We start from the raw sequence: 18,711 nt of genomic DNA, 5'->3' as shown, positions 1-18,711 counted from the left end.
AGGCGCTAGAGAGTTAGGGTATGTGCACACGTTCAGGATTTTTCGCGTTTTTTTAGCATTTTTTCACCATAAAACGCGATAAAAACGCATACATATGCATCCTATCATTTAGAATGCATTCCGCAATTTCTGTGCACATGATGCATTTTTTCTGCGAAAAAAAACGCATCGTAGTAAAAAAAGCAGCATGTTCATTAATTTTGATTTTTCGCGTTTTTCCCGCAATTTAATGCATTGGGAAAGCTCCGAAAAAAAAGCGCAAAAAACGCGTAAAAAACGCATGCGGATTTCTGGCAGAAATGTCCGTTTTTTGTCAGGAAATTTCTGCAAGAAATCCTAAACGTGTGCACATACCCTTACTGTAACTTCTCCTCCCAGTGTTCTCCAGTTTACAGAAAGGGTGACTTATAACTTCCTTCCTCCTGCCTTGCATAGTAAGCATGTAATTTGCACCTTTTCTGCACGCCAGAGAATACTAGGAGTGGAAGTTGCAGTAAATCTCAGGCGTCTGTGTAGAACAAATATGAAGCCAATGCCCACAGAAGGGCGGAGCAGTGCGCAGGCGCGAGATTTCCGGCCACGCTCCTGACGTCACAGGGACCTAGTAATGATAGGGGAGGAGAAATATAGGATAATGAAGCGAGGAGGCAGCGTTATCTTCCAGGCATCGTATGCCTCATTGCCTGGAAGATCGAATTAACATAAAGCGATAAAAGAAGATTTCTACACAATAAGGCATCATCCATGAGGCATACATGTATGACTATTTTCAGCAGTCCATAACCTTTATGCCTATTATAGTAGGTCAGATAGATCAAATGTGGTGACGATTCCCTTTAAGCCATGCAGGCTGATCACAGTAGCAAGAGCAACATGTGGCATTGCACTGTCATTTACATAAAGCCACTGGAATCAGGGGTCTCAGCCCCTACTTTAAATGGCCTTTAGGTAGGGCAGCATAAACTTGGTGACAGTTTCTCTTTTCACTGTTAACATAGGAGGAATAGCTGTAAAGAGGTGTATTTCCAGTTCTTATATCTGAGTACTTAGCTGATCTAAAACTGACTTACACACCTGGCATTCTTGTTGGCATCTGCTCTGAGCATTTTCACAGCCACAAGAGTGGGCTGACCAATGTTTGTATCCAAAATCAAATCTTTGTCTAGAAAGGCCTCTACCCCCTCTGCTTCACAGAGATGAACCTACAAAACAAAAATTGCAGTATTTAAAACCATTAATTAAATTGTTTCAGTGCCTCATAACACATGCATCAAGCTTTTTTTCATGCATTCATACAGCATAGCTTGATACTTCTGGTAAAGGTTACACATTGTGTAATTTAAAGGGGTTGTCCAGGTTTCGCACAAAAGTCTGCAGTCACTCTATGTGACTTGTAAATCTTAACAACGTGCACAGCGCAGGCTGTCAGGATTCTCCGGCACAGCGAGTGGGCGGTCTTGTGACCATAAGTATGCAATATAAATGCTCCTGGTTACATTGCAAGTGAATTGAGCGAGGTCGTGCACGTCTACTCAGAATGTGGCCGAAAGTATGCATATTGCATACTTGCAAGTTCCATGATCACCCGATCTCATCTCTGTCACCAGAAAATTCTCAAAAGCTCGCTCTGTGCGCACTGCGAGGATTTACAAGTCTGGATTTACACAGAGTGACTGCAGACTTTCATGCCAAACCTGGAAAACCCCTTTGACTATGCTAAAATGCCAACAAACATAGCCCTGAGGCTTGTCGGAGTCTATATCAATAAATCACTATGTTTGACTGTCATTCCAGAAGAAAATCCTAATTATTGAATGTTACATTTATCAAAGACTATATGTTATATATTCCTGGAGTTCATTACTTTCTGAGCAGTGTAGATGTGCTGTTGTATCAGGAATGTATGACTCCATTAATGATAAAAGTATGGGGTAGTGGGAGCAGGCAGTCACCTAGTTTGTTTAAGGGAATAGGTGTAATATACCTATTTAATAAAATAAATATTGTTCTGCCTTTACATTTTTTCCCATTTTTTATCTTAGTATAAATATGAACACTTTGGATTTGTGGAGAGAGGAGCCAACCCTTACCGCTTTATAACTGATTGTCCAATGGACTGTACAATAGTTTAAAAAACGTAGAAATACTAAAATTTCAGTAACCCATGGGAATCTTCTAAAACCACCATATCCTTATATTGGTATCTCAGAAATATATTGTGTAATATTTTTGATCACTGCTTTGTTGCATCCATATATTTTAAGAGTTTCTTTATTTGCGGCTGTGTCATATGTCTGACTACCTCTTCTATGCACGCTTTCATGTGTAGACAAGATGACTGTTTCTGACTTCCTGTAAACTTCCTGTGATGATGCCACCATGCCTACCAAATTCCACCTGGCTGCTCTCAGATTGCTCCACTTCCCACCTAGCTTCAACTTCCTTGTTTCTGTGCATGTCTCCCATGCAGGCAAGAGTTAATTTCTGCCTGAAAGTGTTAAATAAGAGAGCAATGACATTGTAGTCCATACAGTGATTAGTAGTGTGAGACAGGGGCGTTATAAATATCCACTGACTGACACTGCACCACTATAATATCCATCAGTGCTGTGCACACTGTGTGTCCAGTGTATTCTTATATTATACAGCTTCAGCCTCTCTCCGCTCATTCCTAATTGCAAAAGCTGATATGGAGAAACCTATCACAAGCAGAGGCAAGTCTACAAGATAAAGCTGGATAATATAGTGATTCCTTGATTCTCTGAAGTGTGAATAAGGAGACAACAGTTCTTTTTGACTGATCAATCTAAAACATAGTTAAGATGCAAAACAGAGCAAGAGAAATTAAATAATGCTCCACTTGCTGTTCAAAGTAAGATGCATATTGGGAAAAGCAAATTTCATTTGGGGAGACAAATCAGAATAAAGAAAGAATAAACATGGTGATCAACCCAGAAATGGCACGTCATCGAAACCAGGAATACAAAGTATATACCGGCACTTCTACAATAATCATTAATTAGACAAAAAAGTGTAGTGCTGCTTTAAATAAATAGTATCACATGACTGCATATGACAGTACATGGTATGATTACTTAGGGTTGCTCTAAAATTGTATTTTTAGTTTGAAATATCTGAACATTTATTTTTACATGTAAGGTTCTTGCTGCTTACAAAATGCATGGAGCGTCATTTAATGATTAACATTTGAAAATTGTAATATAAATATACTACACTATGTTCCAAATTATTATGCAAATGACATTTTTCTCTGATTTTCCTAAATGGTTGGTGCAAATGGCAGTCAGTCTAATAAAAGTAATCACCCGTTAGAGTATACATCGAATTTTATTGAATAAACCTCCCAATGATAACAGTATAATCTCCAAAATGAATAAAAACTTAAAATGCACTGTTCCAAATTATTAGGCACAGTACAATTTCTAAACATTTGATATGTTTTAAAGAACTGAAAATGCTCATTTGTGGAATTTGCAGCATTAGGAGGTCACATTCACTGAACAAAAAGCTATTTAACGCCAAAACATCCTAACAGGCCAAGTTACATGTTACCATAGGAACCTTCTTTGATATCACCTTCACAATTCCTGCATCCATTGAGTTTCTGCTTGTATTTCTTTGCATGAAGTAAGAATAGCCTCCCAGAGCTGCTGTTTTGATGTGAACTGCCTCCCACCCTCATAGATCTTTTGCTTGATGATACTTCAAAGGTTCTCTATAGGGTTGAGGTCAGGGGAAGATGGTGGCCACACCATGAGTTTATCTCCTTTTTTTGCCCATAGCAGCCAATGACTCAGAGGTTTTCTTTGCAGCATGAGATGGTGCATTGTCAGCATGAAGATGATTTTGCTCCTGAAGACACATTTCTGCTTTTTATACCATGGAGGAAAGTTGTCAGTCAGAAACTCTATATACTTTGCAGAGGTCATTTTCACACCTTCAGGAACCTTAAAGGGCCCTACCAGCTGTTTCTCCATGATTCCAGCCCAAAACATGACTCCTCCACCTCCTTGCTGTTGTTGCAGCCTTGTTGGGACATGGTGGCCATCCACCAACCATCCACTACTCGATCCATTTGGACCATCCAGGGTTGCTCAACACTTATCAGTAAACAAGAATGTTTGGAAATTAGTCTTCATGTATATGTGGGCCCAATGCAACCATTTCTGCTTGTGAACACTGTTTAGGGGTGGCCGAATAGTAGGTTTATGCACCACAGCAAGCCTTTGAAGAAGCCTACACCTTGAGGTTTGAGGGACTCCAGAGACACCAGCAGCTTCAAATATCTGTTTGCTGCTTTGTAATGGATTTTTAGCAGCTGCTCTCTTAATTTGATGAACTTGCCTGGCAGAAATCTTCCTCATTATGCCTTTATCAGCACAAACACATCTGTGCTCAGATACAGCCACAAATCTCTTAACAGTACGATGATCACGCTTAAGTTTTCGTGAAATTTCTAATGTTTTCATCCCTTCACCAAGGCATTGCACCATTTGATGCTTTTCAGCAGCAGAGAGATCCTTTTTCTTTCCCATGTTACTTGAAAACTGTGACCTGCTTAATAATGTGGAACATCATTTTTAAGTAGTTTTCCTTTAATTAGAATCACCTGGAAATCTAATTATCCCATGTGTTTAAGATTGATTTCAGTGATCCATTGAGCCCTGAGACACAATACCATCCACGAGTTTATTTGAAAAACAAAACAATTAAATATTTATCACACTTAATTCCAATTTGCATAATAATTTGGAACACAGTGTATATAAAAAGTATATATTGACGGGTTTCACGCTTCAAGATTGCCGCTTGGAACATGAAGCCACAGGGTTTTTTATATCACTCACAGAATAGTGTTTCTTTCCACTGGTTGCACAGTACTGAAAACAAAACCATAAACATAAAATCCCTAGCCTTGTCCAGGCACTAACTAAACAATACAGACCCTGACTAGGGTTAAGCGAAACGGATCGGACAAATTCAAAAATCGCCGACTTTCGGCAAAGTCGGGTTTCATGAAACCCGACCCGATCCTAGTGTGGAATCGGCCATGCGGTCGGCGATCTTCGCGACAAAGTCGCGTTTTGTATGATGCGTTCAGCGCCATTTCTCAGCCAATGAAGGAGGACGCAGAGTGTGGGCAGCATGATGACATAGGTCTCGGACCCCACCCTCTTAGAGAAGTGCATGACAGTGATTGGCTTCCTTTCTGTTGCATCACAGGGGCTATAAAGGGGCGTGCATGCCGACCGCCATCTTAATTCTGCCGATCTTAGCATAGGGAGAGGTTGCTGCAGCTTCGTCAGAAGAAGGGATATAGTTAGGGAGGGAAGATAAACCCCCAAACCGCTTGTGCTGTAGCGATTTCCACTGTTCAACACCACCTTTTTTTGCAGGGACAGTGGAGGCTATTTTTTTGTGCATCACCTCTGTAGCTTATTAGGCTGCCTTATAAGGCTCCCTGATAGCTGCATTGCTGTTTGCACCACTGCTGTGTAAACCAACTGCTTTTTTAAAAGCAAAAATCCTGTTGCTCCTTTCTGCAGTTATCTTGTTTATTTGTCCACACTTTTGTGTGCAGCAGTCCTTTTTGTTGTTGCCATACTTGTCTTGAGATCATTGTAGGGAGATTGAAATTGTACTACAGTCCTTGGATTTTTTCAGATATCTTCCAGCCACTTTCTGCCACTTACATTGTGTTATGTTACACACTGGGCCTGAGTTGTGGTGCAGTCTCCCCCCAAAAAAAGAGAGATTCAACTTGTCCCAAAGTGGATATACGTCAGTTCTGTTAGTTTGTCGTATATCAGCCAGCCACGTTCTGCCACTTACATTGTGTTGTGTTATACACTGGGCCTGAGTTGCGGTGCAGTCTCCCCCCCAAAAAAGGGAGATTCAACTTGTCCCAAAGTGGATATACGTCAGTTCTGTTAGTTTGTCGTATATCAGCCAGCCACGTTCTGCCACTTACATTGTGTTGTGTTATACACTGGGCCTGAGTTGCGGTGCAGTCTCCCCCCAAAAAAAGGGAGATTCAACTTGTCCCAAAGGGATATACGTCAGTTCTGTTAGTTTGTCGTATATCAGCCAGCCACGTTCTGCCACTTACATTGTGTTGTGTTATACACTGGGCCTGAGTTGCGGTGCAGTCTCCCCCCCAAAAAAGGGTGTTTCAAATTGTCCCAAAGTGGATATACGTCAGTTCTGTTAGTTTGTCGTATATCAGCCAGCCACGTTCTGCCACTTACATTGTGTTGTGTTATACACTGGGCCTGAGTTGCGGTGCAGTCTCCCCCCCAAAAAAGGGAGATTCAACTTGTCCCAAAGTGGATATACGTCAGTTCTGTTAGTTTGTCGTATATCAGCCAGCCACGTACTGCCACTTACATTGTGTTGTGTTACACACTGGCCCTGAGTTGTGGTGCTGTCTCCCCCCCAAAAAAGGGAGATTCAAATTGTCACAAAGTGGATATACGTCAGTTCTGTTAGTTTGTCGTATATCAGCCAGCCACGTTCTGCCACTTACATTGTGTTGTGTTATACACTGGGCCTGAGTTGCGGTGCAGTCTCCCCCCCAAAAAAGGGAGATTTAAATTCTCAACAAGTTTATTTACACCTTCTACCTTGTTTTACAGTACCATATAACGGTTGTTATTTTGGTAACATTTTCCTAAAAATGAGGAAGTCTGGTGGAAGAGGCCATGGGCGGTCGTTGCCAGCTGGTACTGATGGTGGTGGTGGAGCATCTGGTGGTAGTGGGAAAAGCAAAATAGCACCTAAGGCTGGAGGTGTTGAGCCAGCGTCATCGTCTGGCTACACAAGACCTCGAAGGCTCCCTTATCTTGGAGTAGGAAAACCGCTTTTAAAGCCGGAGCAGCAGGAAAAAGTTTTGGCTTTCCTTGCTGACTCAACCTCTAGCTCTTTCGCCTCGTCTTCAGAAAGTTCAAAATATAAAAGCAGCGAGTTGTCAGTGGATGCTCCCGGTCAGGAACAAGACGTTTCCTTGTGTCCTTCACCCAAACCAAAAGTGAAGGATGCGTCAGGCGACACTACAGGTTACTCCATGGAGCTCTTTACACATACCGTGCCTGGGTTAGAAAGGGAAATTGTTAACTGCCCATTACAAGATGAAATGGACATGGAGTGCACTGATGCACAGCCACAGCTAGATTATTATGCTGTTCCATTGACTCAGATCACTAAATTGCCCTCGCAGTGTAATCAGCCAGAATCTGACCCTGATGAGACTATGGTGCCCCGTCCCGAACGCTATAGCACCTTACACGGTGACACAGAGGAAGGTGCACATGACATTGAAGAGGAGGTGATAGATGACCCAGTTGTTGACCCGGATTGGCAGCCATTGGGGGAAGAGGGTGCCGCTGCCAGTAGCTCAGAAGCAGAGGAAGATGATCTGCAGCAGCCATCTGCATTGCAACAGCTGTCATCTGGCAGGCCCGTATCAGGCCAAAAACGTGTGTCAAAAACAAAAACAGTTTTAGGACAGCGTGGCCATCTGGTGAAAGTAGCACAGCGTGCAATGCCTGAAAAGGTATTCGATAGTAGGAAGAGTGCAGTGTGGCAATTTTTTAACCAAGATCCGAATGATCAGTCAAAAGTTATCTGTAAGAAATGCTCAAAGACCTTTAGCAGAGGGAAGAATCTTCAAAATTTAAATACAACGTGCATGCGTAGACATTTAACCAGCATGCACTTGCAAGCCTGGACTAACTACCAAACGTCCTGTACCGTTGGTGCACCTGCTCAGAATGAAGGTAGTCAGCAACGCTACATTGCTTCCCTCACTGTAAGCCCACCGGTTAGGACACCACCAGCAGCAAATGTGGAGGTATCGTCGCAAGGCCAAAGCAGTCAGGGAATCACAAGGTTTTTGGTAGGAAACACTGTATGTAGGCCAACATCAAGAATACCATCACCAACCCTCTCTCAATCCGCCATGTCCACCACCACCACCACCACCGCTAGTTCCACCATATGCAGCTCTCCAGGTTTGCTCACCCTAAAAGAGACTCTCGATAGGAAAAGAAAGTACTCATCCTCTCATCCGCGTACACAGGGTTTGAACGCCCACATTGCTATACTAATCTCGTTAGAGATGATGCCCTACCGGTTGGTTGAAAGCGAAGCTTTCAAAGACCTGATGGCCTACGCAGTACCACGCTATGACCTACCCAGTCGGCACTTCTTTGCGAGAGAAGCCATCCCAGCCCTCCACCAGCATGTCAAAGACCGCATTGTCCATGCACTGAGGCAATCAGTCAGTAGAAAGGTGCACCCCACAACAGATGCATGGACCAGTAGGCATGGCCAGGGACGTTACGTGTCCATCACGGCGCACTGGGTTAATGTGGTGGATGCAGGGTCCACAGGGGACAGCCATAGTGGGACAGTTTTGCCTAGCCCACGGTCTAGGAAACAGTTGGCTGTAGGCGTTCGCCACCCCTCCTCCTCCTCCTCCTCCTCCAGAAGCGAAAGCTCGTCCACAGAGTGCAGTCGCACGACCACTCCATCCGCAGCATTATTGAACAGCTAGTGGTAAGCGTCAGCAGGCTGTGTTACAAATTAAGTGTTTGGGCGACAACAGAAACACCACGGAAGTACTGGCCGAGTACTTGCAGCAAGAAACTCAGTCATGGCTGGGCAGTGTACATCTTGAGGCAGGCAAGGTAGTCAGTGATAACGGAAGGAATTTTATGGCTGCCATAGCACTTTCAGAACTGAAACACATACCTTGCCTGGCTCACACCTTGAACCTGGTGGTGCAGTGCTTCCTGAAAAATTATCTGGGGTTACCAGCCCTGCTCCTGAAGGTGCGAAGACTTTGCTCGCACATCCGCCGGTCGCCCGTACACTCCAACCGTATGCTGAACCATCAGCGATCGCTGAATCTTCCCCAGCACCGCCTAATAATCGACATTGCAACAAGGTGGAACTCCACACTACACATGCTTCAGAGGCTGTGCGAACAGAGGCGTGCTGTAATTCATTTGTGGGAGGATACACATACATGGGCAGGCACTTGGATGGCAGACATGGAGTTGTCTGGTGTGCAGTGGTCGAAGCTACAAGACCTCTGTCAAATCCTTCAGTGTTTTGAGGAATGCACACTGCTGGTAAGTGCAGACGACGCCATCATAAGCATGAGCATCCCACTAATGCATCTGCTGATGCAAAGTTTGACGCACATTAAGGAGCAGGCGTCTGCAGCCGAGGAGGAGGGAAGCCTTGATGACAGTCAGCCATTGTCTGCTCAGGGAACTCTCCTGGACGAGGTGGCGGATGAAGAGGAGGAGGAGGAGGATGATTGGGATGAATATTTATGGGAGGAGGATGCTTCTCAGGGGGCAATAGAAACTGGTGGCGTGCAAGGTCAGGTACAGGGTTTTTGCGGGACACAAGTGATGTTGATTTGCAAGAAAGTGCTCCTCAACCCAGCACAAGCAGTGAATTGACACCTGGAACATTGGCCCATATGGCTGAGTATGCCTTGCGTATCCTAAAAAGGGACCCCCGCATTATGAAAATGATGACCGATGATGATTACTGGTTGGCCTGCCTCCTGGATCCACGATATAAAGGAAAATGACAAAATATCATGCCACATGAGAACCTTGAGCAAATATTGGCTACCAAACAAGCAACTCTTGTAGACCGTTTGGTTCAGGCATTCCCAGCACACAACGGCGGTGATGGTTCTCACACGAGCCGTAGGGGGCAACATGGCAGAGGTGTTAGAGGTGCACAAATCCGAAGTGGCGTTGGACAGAGGGGTTTTATGACCAGGTTGTGGAGTGATTTTGCAATGACCGCTGACACGACAGGTACTGCTGCATCGATTCAAAGTGACAGGAGACAGCATTTTTCCAGTATGGTTACGAACTACTTTTCCTCCCTCATCGATGTTCTCCCTCACAGGTCATTCCCCTTTGATAACTGGGCATCTAAAATAGACACCTGGCCTGAATTGGCAGAATATGCATTACAGGAGCTCGCTTGCCCTACTGCTAGTGTGCTATCCGAAAGAGTCTTCAGTGCTGCTGGTTCAATACTGACCGAAAAAAGGACACGTCTGGCTACCCAAAATGTCGATGATCTAACCTTCATTAAAATGAACTAATCATGGATTTCAAATTATTTGGCCCCACCTTCCCCTGCTGACACGTAACTTGCCTGAAAAATGTCTTGGTTTTGGCCTCCTCTTACTAACTGCTTCAATTCCTCCATTTGCAGCTGCTGAATGACCACCATAGGCCATTTTTATACCTCCCTAAATGGGCTGACTCCCCCCACAGGGCCGTGATCACCACATGGCACAAGCACCCGTGCGAGTGCCGTTTGCCTGTACAGGTGGGTGTGCCCACTCTTGGGCAACGGCACTGGCACAGGGTCCCTCATAGTACAATGAAGTGTCTCTGACGGTGGTGGTACACAACCAACGTCAGACACACCATCGTAATATGAGGGGCCCTGTGTTGTGAATTCTGCTTTTGGGCTCCCTCCGATGGTTGTAGGTGGTAATGCAGTTGCCCCTGAGTTGCAGCCCTGGTCAGGTGTATCTGCTGATTGCAGTTCTGACTGGGGTATTTAGGCGTGCAGGATTCATTTGTCCTTGCCAGTTGTCAATTGTTCTTGGGAGGTTATGGACCTCTGCCTGGTTCCTCCTGCCTTTCTGCCAAATCAGCAAAGATAAGTGTCTGGGTTTTTTTTTCTGTGGCACACATGCTGTGTGCTTCACAATTCAGTGCTATTCTTTGTGTTTTCTTGTCCAGCTTCGATTGTGTCAGTATTTTCTCAGTCTTGTTGGATTCTCTGGAGTGGCAGATATACATTCCATGTCTTTAGTTAGATTGTGGAGCTTTTTGTATTATCTGCTGTGGATATTTTTGGAAGAGTTTTAATACTGACTGCCTAGTAATCTGTCCTATCCTTTCCTATTTAGCTAGAGTGGCCTCTTTTGCTAAATCCTGTTTCTACCTGCGTGTGTCTATTCTTCTCCTACTCACAGTCATTATTCGTGGGGGCTGCCTATCCTTTGGGGGTCTGCTCTGAGGCAAGGTAGCATTCCTATTTCCCTCTATAGGGGTATTTAGTCCTCCGGCTGTGTCGAGGTGTCTAGGTTCGTGTTAGGCACACCCCACGGCTACTTCTAGTTGCGGTGTTAGTTCAGGATTGCGGTCAGTACAGGTTCCACCGACTCCAGAGAAAGTTTCATGCGGCTCCAAGGTCACCGGATCATAACAGCCCTGTGCCAGTACCGCCGCCCACAAGAGAGTGTTCCCCCCAGCTCGAACAGTGCTCTACCACTTGCAATACTTACCTCTCCCTGCTCCACCACTGTGTAGTCTGTGCTGTTAAATCCTTCAATGGCACTGCCAATACAAATTTGTTGAAATGATAGATGATAGCTAAAATATCCTGGGGCCCTGGCCTCCATTTAGACCAGTTAATACTTTGTGCCTACTACCACTGTCTGCTACTCAGCAGAGGAGCCCACCCCTGTACCTAGCTATGCCACCTGTTTATTTATGAACTTTTTTTGGCAGACATTTAGCCTACTTAATTATTTGGGCCTACTAACTGTGTCAGCCTCTCATTACAGTTGTCCTCCGTTGAACAAAGCAATGCCGCCTGGTTAGTCCTGTTACCGATTTTGAACTGCATTTAGCCTACTTAGTTATTTGGGCCTACTCACTGTGTCAGCCTCTCCTTACAGTTGTCCTCCACTGAACAAAGCAGTGCTGCCTGGTTAGTCCTGTTACAAATTTTGAACTGCATTTAGCCTACTTACTTATTTGGACCTACTCACTGTGTCAGCCTCTCATTACAGTTGTCCTCCGCTGAACAAAGCAATGCCGCCAGTTTAGTCCTGTTACCAATTTTGAAATGCATTTAGCCTACTTACTTATTTGGGCCTACTCACTGTGTCAGCCTCTCATTACAGTTGTCCTCCGTTGAACAAAGCAATGCCGCCTGTTAGTCATGTTACCAATTTTGAACTGCATTTAGCTTACTTACTTATTTGGGCATACTCACTGTGTCAGCCTCTGATTACAATTGTCCTCCAGTGAACAAAGCAATGCCGCCTGTTTAGTCCTGTTACCAAATTTGAACTGCATTTAGCCTACTTACTTATTTGGACCTACTCACTGTGTCAGCCTCTCATTACAGTTGTCCTCCGCTGAACAAAGCAATGCCTCCTGGTTAGTCCTGTTACCAATTTTGAACTGCATTTAGCCTACTTACTTATTTGGGCCTACTCACTGTGTCAGCCTCTCATTACAGTTGTCCTCCGCTGAACAAAGCAATGCCTCCTGGTTAGTCCTGTTACCAAATTTGAACTGCATTTAGCCTACTTACTTATTTGGACCTACTCACTGTGTCAGCCTCTCCTTACAGTTGTCCTCCGCTGAACAAAGCAATGCCACCTGGTTAGTCCTGTTACAAATTTTGAACTGCATTTAAGGTACCTTCACACGAAGCGACGCTGCAGCGATAGCGACAACGATGCCGATCGCTGCAGCGTCGCTGTTTGATCGCTGGAGAGCTGTCACACAGACCGCTCTCCAGCGACCAACGATGCCGAGGTCCCCGGGTAACCAGGGTAAACATCGGGTTGCTAAGCGCAGGGCCGCGCTTAGTAACCCGATGTTTACCCTGGTTACCAGCGTAAAAGTAAAAAAACAAACAGTACATGCTCACCTGCGCGTCCCCCAGCGTCTGCTTCCTGACACTGACTGAGCTCCGGCCCTAACAGCACAGCGGTGACATCACCGCTGTGCTTTCACTTTCACTTTAGGGCCGGCGCTCAGTAAGTGTCAGGAAGCAGACGCTGGAGGACGAGCAGGTGAGCATGTACTGTTTGTTTTTTTTACTTTTACGCTGGTAACCAGGGTAAACATCGGGTTACTAAGCGCGGCCCTGCGCTTGGTAACCCGATGTTTACCCTGGTTACCAGTGTAAAACATCGCTGGTATCGTTGCTTTTGCTTTCAAACACAACGATACACAGCGATCGGACGACCAAATAAAGTTCTGGACTTTATTCAGCGACCAGCGACATCACAGCAGGATCCTGATCGCTGCTGCGTGTCAAACGAAACGATATCGCTAGCCAGGACGCTGCAACGGTACGGATCGCTAGCGATGTCGTTTCGTGTGAAGGTACCTTTAACCTACTTATTTGGGCCTACTCACTGTGTCAGCCTCTCATTACAGTTGTCCTCCGCTGAACAAAGCAATGCCACCTGGTTAGTCCTGTTACCAATTTTGAACTGCATTTAGCCTACTTACTTATTTGAGCCTACTCACTGTGTCAGCCTCTCCTTACAGTTGTCCTCCGCTGAACAAAGCAATGCCTCCTGTTTAGTCATGTTACCAATTTTGAAATGCATTTAGCCTACTTACTTATTTGGGCCTACTCACTGATTCAGCCTCTCATTACAGTTGTCCTCCGCTGAACGAAGCAATGCCGCCAGTTTAGTTCTGTTGCCAATTTTGAACTGCATTTAGCCTACTTACTTATTTGGGCCTACTCACTGTGTCAGCCTCTCCTTACAGTTGTCCTCCGCTGAACAAAGCAATGCCGCCTGTTTAGTCATGTTACCAAATTTGAACCATTTAGCCTACTTACTTATTTGGGCCTACTCACGGTGTCAGCCTCTCATTGCAGTTGCTCTCCGCTGAACAAAGCAATGCCGCCTGGTTAGTCCTGTTACCAATTTTGAACTGCATTTAGCCTACTTGCTTATTTGGGCCTACTCACTGTGTCAGCCTCTCCTTACAATTGTCTTCCGCTGAACAAAGCAATGCCGCCTGGTTAGTCCTGTTACCAATGTTGAACTGCATTTAGCCCACTTTATTATTTGGGCCTATATCTGTGTTTCCTCCTCATCCTGCCCATTGCCCAGCCACTGCTAGATGAGTTTGCTGGTACATTGACCCAGACCACTACATTCCCCTTGCACTCTACACAGCCAGTATCTGACCCTGCTGAAAGTTCCCCTTCCCGCATACTATACCACCTTACACGGGGACAAAGAGGAAGGTGCAGATGAAAGTGCAGGTTCCTTCATCAGGTGGGGGGCATACTCGTTGGCGACGTCACTGGCACAGGGCCCCTCATAGTACGCAAAAGTGTCTCTGCCAGTGGGAGGCACCACCCGCCGTCAAACACACCACCGTACTATGAGGGGCCCTGTGCCAGTGCCAATGTCAACGAGTGGGCCCCCACTGTTTGCTCAGGATCACAGCACTTGCAAAGTTAAAATACCTCTCCCTGCTCCACCGCCGTGACGTATTCCGCGTTTCCTGGGCCCACGAAAATCTTGAGCCAGCCCTACCCCCCACAACTTTAGCCAAATGACCCTGAGTTTTCAATGCCTAACTATTATTATAAAGTAAATTAAGATTGACAAGCTTCAGTAATAATAATTGATGTTTTTGGCATTAAAATGGGCACTGTAGATGTTTTCCTGTCCTCCACTCAATGCTGACTTTGATTCCCCATTGACTTTCATTGGGTTTCGTGTTTCAGTCGGCCCCCGACTTTACGCAATAATCGGCCGATTTCACCCGACCCGACTTTTGACAAAGTCGGGTTTCGCGAAACCCGACTCGATCCGAAAAAAGTAAAAGTCGCTCAGCTCTAACCCTGACTACTCAGACACGGCAGAGCTAATCTCAGTTCAGTCACACAAAACAGCTATTGTCCATAGTAACCAGTGATACTTGCAGTTTGGTGCACACGGCCTGTGCAGTCTCTTCTCAGAGAGGTTCTAGGTTGTCTCTCTACAGCGCCAACACAACCCGCTCTGCTCAGTTCTCCCAGCTGAATGACCAGCAAACACATGGCCTGGTTATAGTCATGGCTATCCAGGTGCACATTATTTAAAATATATATATGTTAAACAAAAAAATACTGACCTCTCCAAACTGACCTTCTCCAAGTTTTTCTTTGAAAGTCAAGTGCTTTCTTGGAAATTCTTCCACTGCCACTTCTTTACCAGATATGAGATCCATAGTGAGTGCTGGAACAGAATAAGTATTGCCACCAGTGACTCCTTGCAAGTTTACTATATCAGCCTCAGCATAGTGCGGAACACCATCAACATTTGTAGGGAGAGCTAGTTTTCCAGCAGAACATCCTGAAAAAATAAAAGTAATTGTAAAATATACTTCAAACTATTATTATATTATTAGTTTAAAAGGAATTTGTCTTAAGACATCTATATGGGCATGTAAGTAATAGACACTGAATAGTGATGAGTGAGTGTACTCGTTGCTTGGGTTTTCCCGAGCATGCTCGGGTGGTCTCTGAGTATTTGTAACTGCTCGGAGATTTAGTTTTCGTTGCCTCAGCTGCATGATTTACAGCTGATAGACAGCTTGAATACATGTGGATTCCCTAGCAACCAGGCAAGCCTCACATGTATTCAGGTTGGCTACCAGCCGTAAATCATGAAGAAGATAACGTGCACCAAATATGGACCAAACCAGTGGAAAAAAGATGATGACAGAGAATTTTTTCAATGTATATATCTTTTATTTGATGGTAAAAACAGAAACCCCCAAAAATATATATATTAATAAAAATAGAAAAATATTAAAAGTATATATGTATTAATCACGGGCACATATCAAAAGAATTATATATATATAGTTTTTCTTGTATAGTACAATATATCATTACACAAGGCTGGTCTAAAAGATTTTACATAAATATACTGGATACCCCAATGATAGATATCATTAAAAGTCAAAGAAGCCAAGTAAAGATCACGTGCAATATGCAGTAAAAAAATTTTTTTTACAAGAGGTGAAAACGTGTATAAAATTTATATATTATATATATGTATATATATATAAATATCTGTATATACATATACTAATGTGTTGCATATAAGAATTGATATAAAATTCAAAATAGTGCAAAGAGTGCCAGAAAAAAGTGCAAACAAAATGTGCAAATAGGCAATAGTATTTGCAAAATAGTGCTGTATGCACATATGATCCTAGTTTACTTACATATGACGCTGGGGGGAATATTTCCAGGACCGCCAAGTGGTTGATAGTGTGCTCCCCGACACGTGTTTCGGACCCAAAGTTCCTTCGTCAGGGGGTATATTGTAGTGTGACCGAACGGTTTATATATAATGAAGCTAATTACCGATGTCAGCGTCCATAGCCTGTACGGCGCAGGCGCCACCCAGGCGACCCGGAAGTCCAAGACCCGGCATCACGTGACCGAACGCACTTGATAGTTCATGGCGTTACAAAGGACACTGTGACGCCGCGATCCCAACCTCAGAGCGCTGGGCGCGCCTGCGCACTACCATAGACCCGACATGGGTAAAAGATGGAAAGGGGTGTTTTTCAATACGCGTTGTCAGGTTCGCCAGGTGTTCAAGGCATGACGCCGTGCCACCACAGGAACCATGGCAACAGGACGTCAGACCTCAAACAACATGACACCGGACACACATGCGCACTTATGAATCTGAATCAACATGTATGCTAATGGAGGGCATCAGGGTGCTGAGCGCGCTTGCGCACTGCCACCGACCCGACACAAGTATAGAAAGAATGAATGAAGAGGAGTGTATGTGTGGACTACGTATGCGCTATCCGAACCGCCAAGTGTCCAGGGCACAATGCCATGCCACCATCATGGCAACAGGATGCCGATCCCCAAACAACAAAGCGTCGGACGCGCATACATACTATAAATGTTATAAAGCATATATACTAATAGAGGACAACCTCCAGATGCCCAGGGAATAATACAATATTGCCACATCATAGCGCAGAACGCGCATGCGCTCCAAGATACATAGGCTACAATATTACAAAATATAACACCAACAATAAATAATTGAATAAACAAGCTTCAATGCCGGTGTCCACTGTGCATAGAGCGTTATACAACATCAAATCCGTCCAGGACATCACACGGCCGCAAACAAAAGCCCATATGATGTCTATGGATAGATGCCGGGCGCAATCAACACAGCATAAGCCATTACAACAGGTACTATACTAATATTAAGCAGAAATATTGAAGACAATTATATTACAAAAGGGATAGAATATACTAATGATAACAGTCATATATTTGTAAATCACACAGATATTAAAGTGGAAGTGCGTATGATGGAAGGGAATTCATGGTTCCACGTATCCCTGAGGTAAGTATCCACAGAAGTAGGTAATATAATTGCCTGAATTAAAACAAAAAATCAATAAAATTAATAAAATGTACCAATATCGGTCATAGTATAAAAGGTCATAAAATATACATATACACAATTTAAAAAAATATATATATTTAATAAACAATTTTTAAAAAATATATATATATATTAATTAATATGTCATACAAATATAAAAAGGAGTATACAAGAATAATATGCATATAAATATATATATATTTATTACAAAAATGGAGCGAAACTCAAATTTTCATTTAGACCATTTAGGGCAACTGTATCTAAAAGCCAGATCCATTTCGTTTCGAGTTGTGCAAGAGGTATGCTAATTTTTCCCCCCCTCTCATTGGGTTCAATTTTGTCTATCCCAAATACCCTTAGGAGGGTAGCATCACAATTATGGTATAGCTTAAAGTGCTTGGGTATAGTTTTCAACATTGTTATGTCCTCAGTCTCCTTTACTGCCTGTATTCCACGTACATGTTCACGTGTACGAACTTTTAATTGACGGGTTGTCATTCCCACATATATGAGAGAACAAGGACATATCGCATAATAAATTACAGCACAAGACATACTGATAGGGAATTTAGATTGTGAGCCCCAACGGGGACAGCGATGATAATGTGTGCAAATTGTAAAGCGCTGCGGAATATGTTAGCGCTATATAAAAATAAAGATTATTATTATTATTATTAAGATGTGCACGTGATTGAATGTTTGATCTTATATGTCCTTGTTCCTTTAGCATTTTTGAAAGACTGGGATCTCACAATGTTGGGGCAGGCTACGCATTTCCCGCATGGTTTGCAGCCCGTCTGAGGTTTAATCCTTGTTAAAAAGGTGGAGGGAGTTGTTAGGTTACTTAAATAGTGGCTTTTTACAAGGGAGTCACCCAAATTACGTGACCGCCTAAATGTAAATTCTGGGCGATTGCCAATATATTTTGACAATATTGGATCACTTTGGAGGATTGACCAAGATTTTGACAAATAATAGCGCATCAAATCTACCTGGCCATGGTATTGAGTGATATACCTAATGGGTTGTCTCTCAGTTGCTTGTTTCGTAATATACAGGGCCTCGTGTCTTGTAGTATATTTTGCCCGGTTATAGGCTTTCTTTACTGATCTCCGGCTGTATCCTCGTTCAAAAAATCGGTTCTTTAGGATATCTGCTTGCTTCTCAAAATCCTCATCATTTGAACACAGCCTCCGAAGCCGTAAAAATTGACCAATTGGTATAGAATTGATCATGGTCCTAGGGTGTGAGGACGTCGCATGCAAGAATGAGTTTACCGCTGTTGGTTTTCGGTATAGATCAGTTTGAAGAATATTGCCAACCCCCCTCTTTACACTAACATCCAGAAATTCAATTTGTTCCTGGTCACATTTATATGTTAGATGTATGTTGTACGAATTCTGGTTAAGTTGATGCATAAATACCTCAAGAGATGTCCTAGATCC

At 43.8% G+C, this 18,711-nt stretch overlaps 1 protein-coding gene across 2 annotated transcripts in view; it reads right to left on the bottom strand.

The window, feature by feature from the left end:
- Nucleotides 1-18,711, bottom strand: part of DDR2 (discoidin domain receptor tyrosine kinase 2) — a 534,261-nt gene that overhangs the window by 82,753 nt on the left and 432,797 nt on the right. For both annotated transcript variants that reach the window (XM_077278825.1, XM_077278826.1), the window contains 2 exons: nt 14,964-15,184; nt 1,075-1,202 (listed from right to left, as the gene is read on the bottom strand). In XM_077278825.1, the coding sequence (XP_077134940.1) occupies nt 1,075-1,202; nt 14,964-15,184 (349 nt within the window). The remainder of the gene's footprint in view (nt 1-1,074; nt 1,203-14,963; nt 15,185-18,711) is intronic.

Source organism: Ranitomeya variabilis, chromosome 8, assembly GCF_051348905.1.
Source record: "Ranitomeya variabilis isolate aRanVar5 chromosome 8, aRanVar5.hap1, whole genome shotgun sequence".
NCBI classification, from domain to species: Eukaryota; Metazoa; Chordata; class Amphibia; order Anura; family Dendrobatidae; genus Ranitomeya; species Ranitomeya variabilis.
Note: the sequence above shows the minus strand (reverse complement) of the source record. Positions and strands in the feature narration are given on the sequence as shown.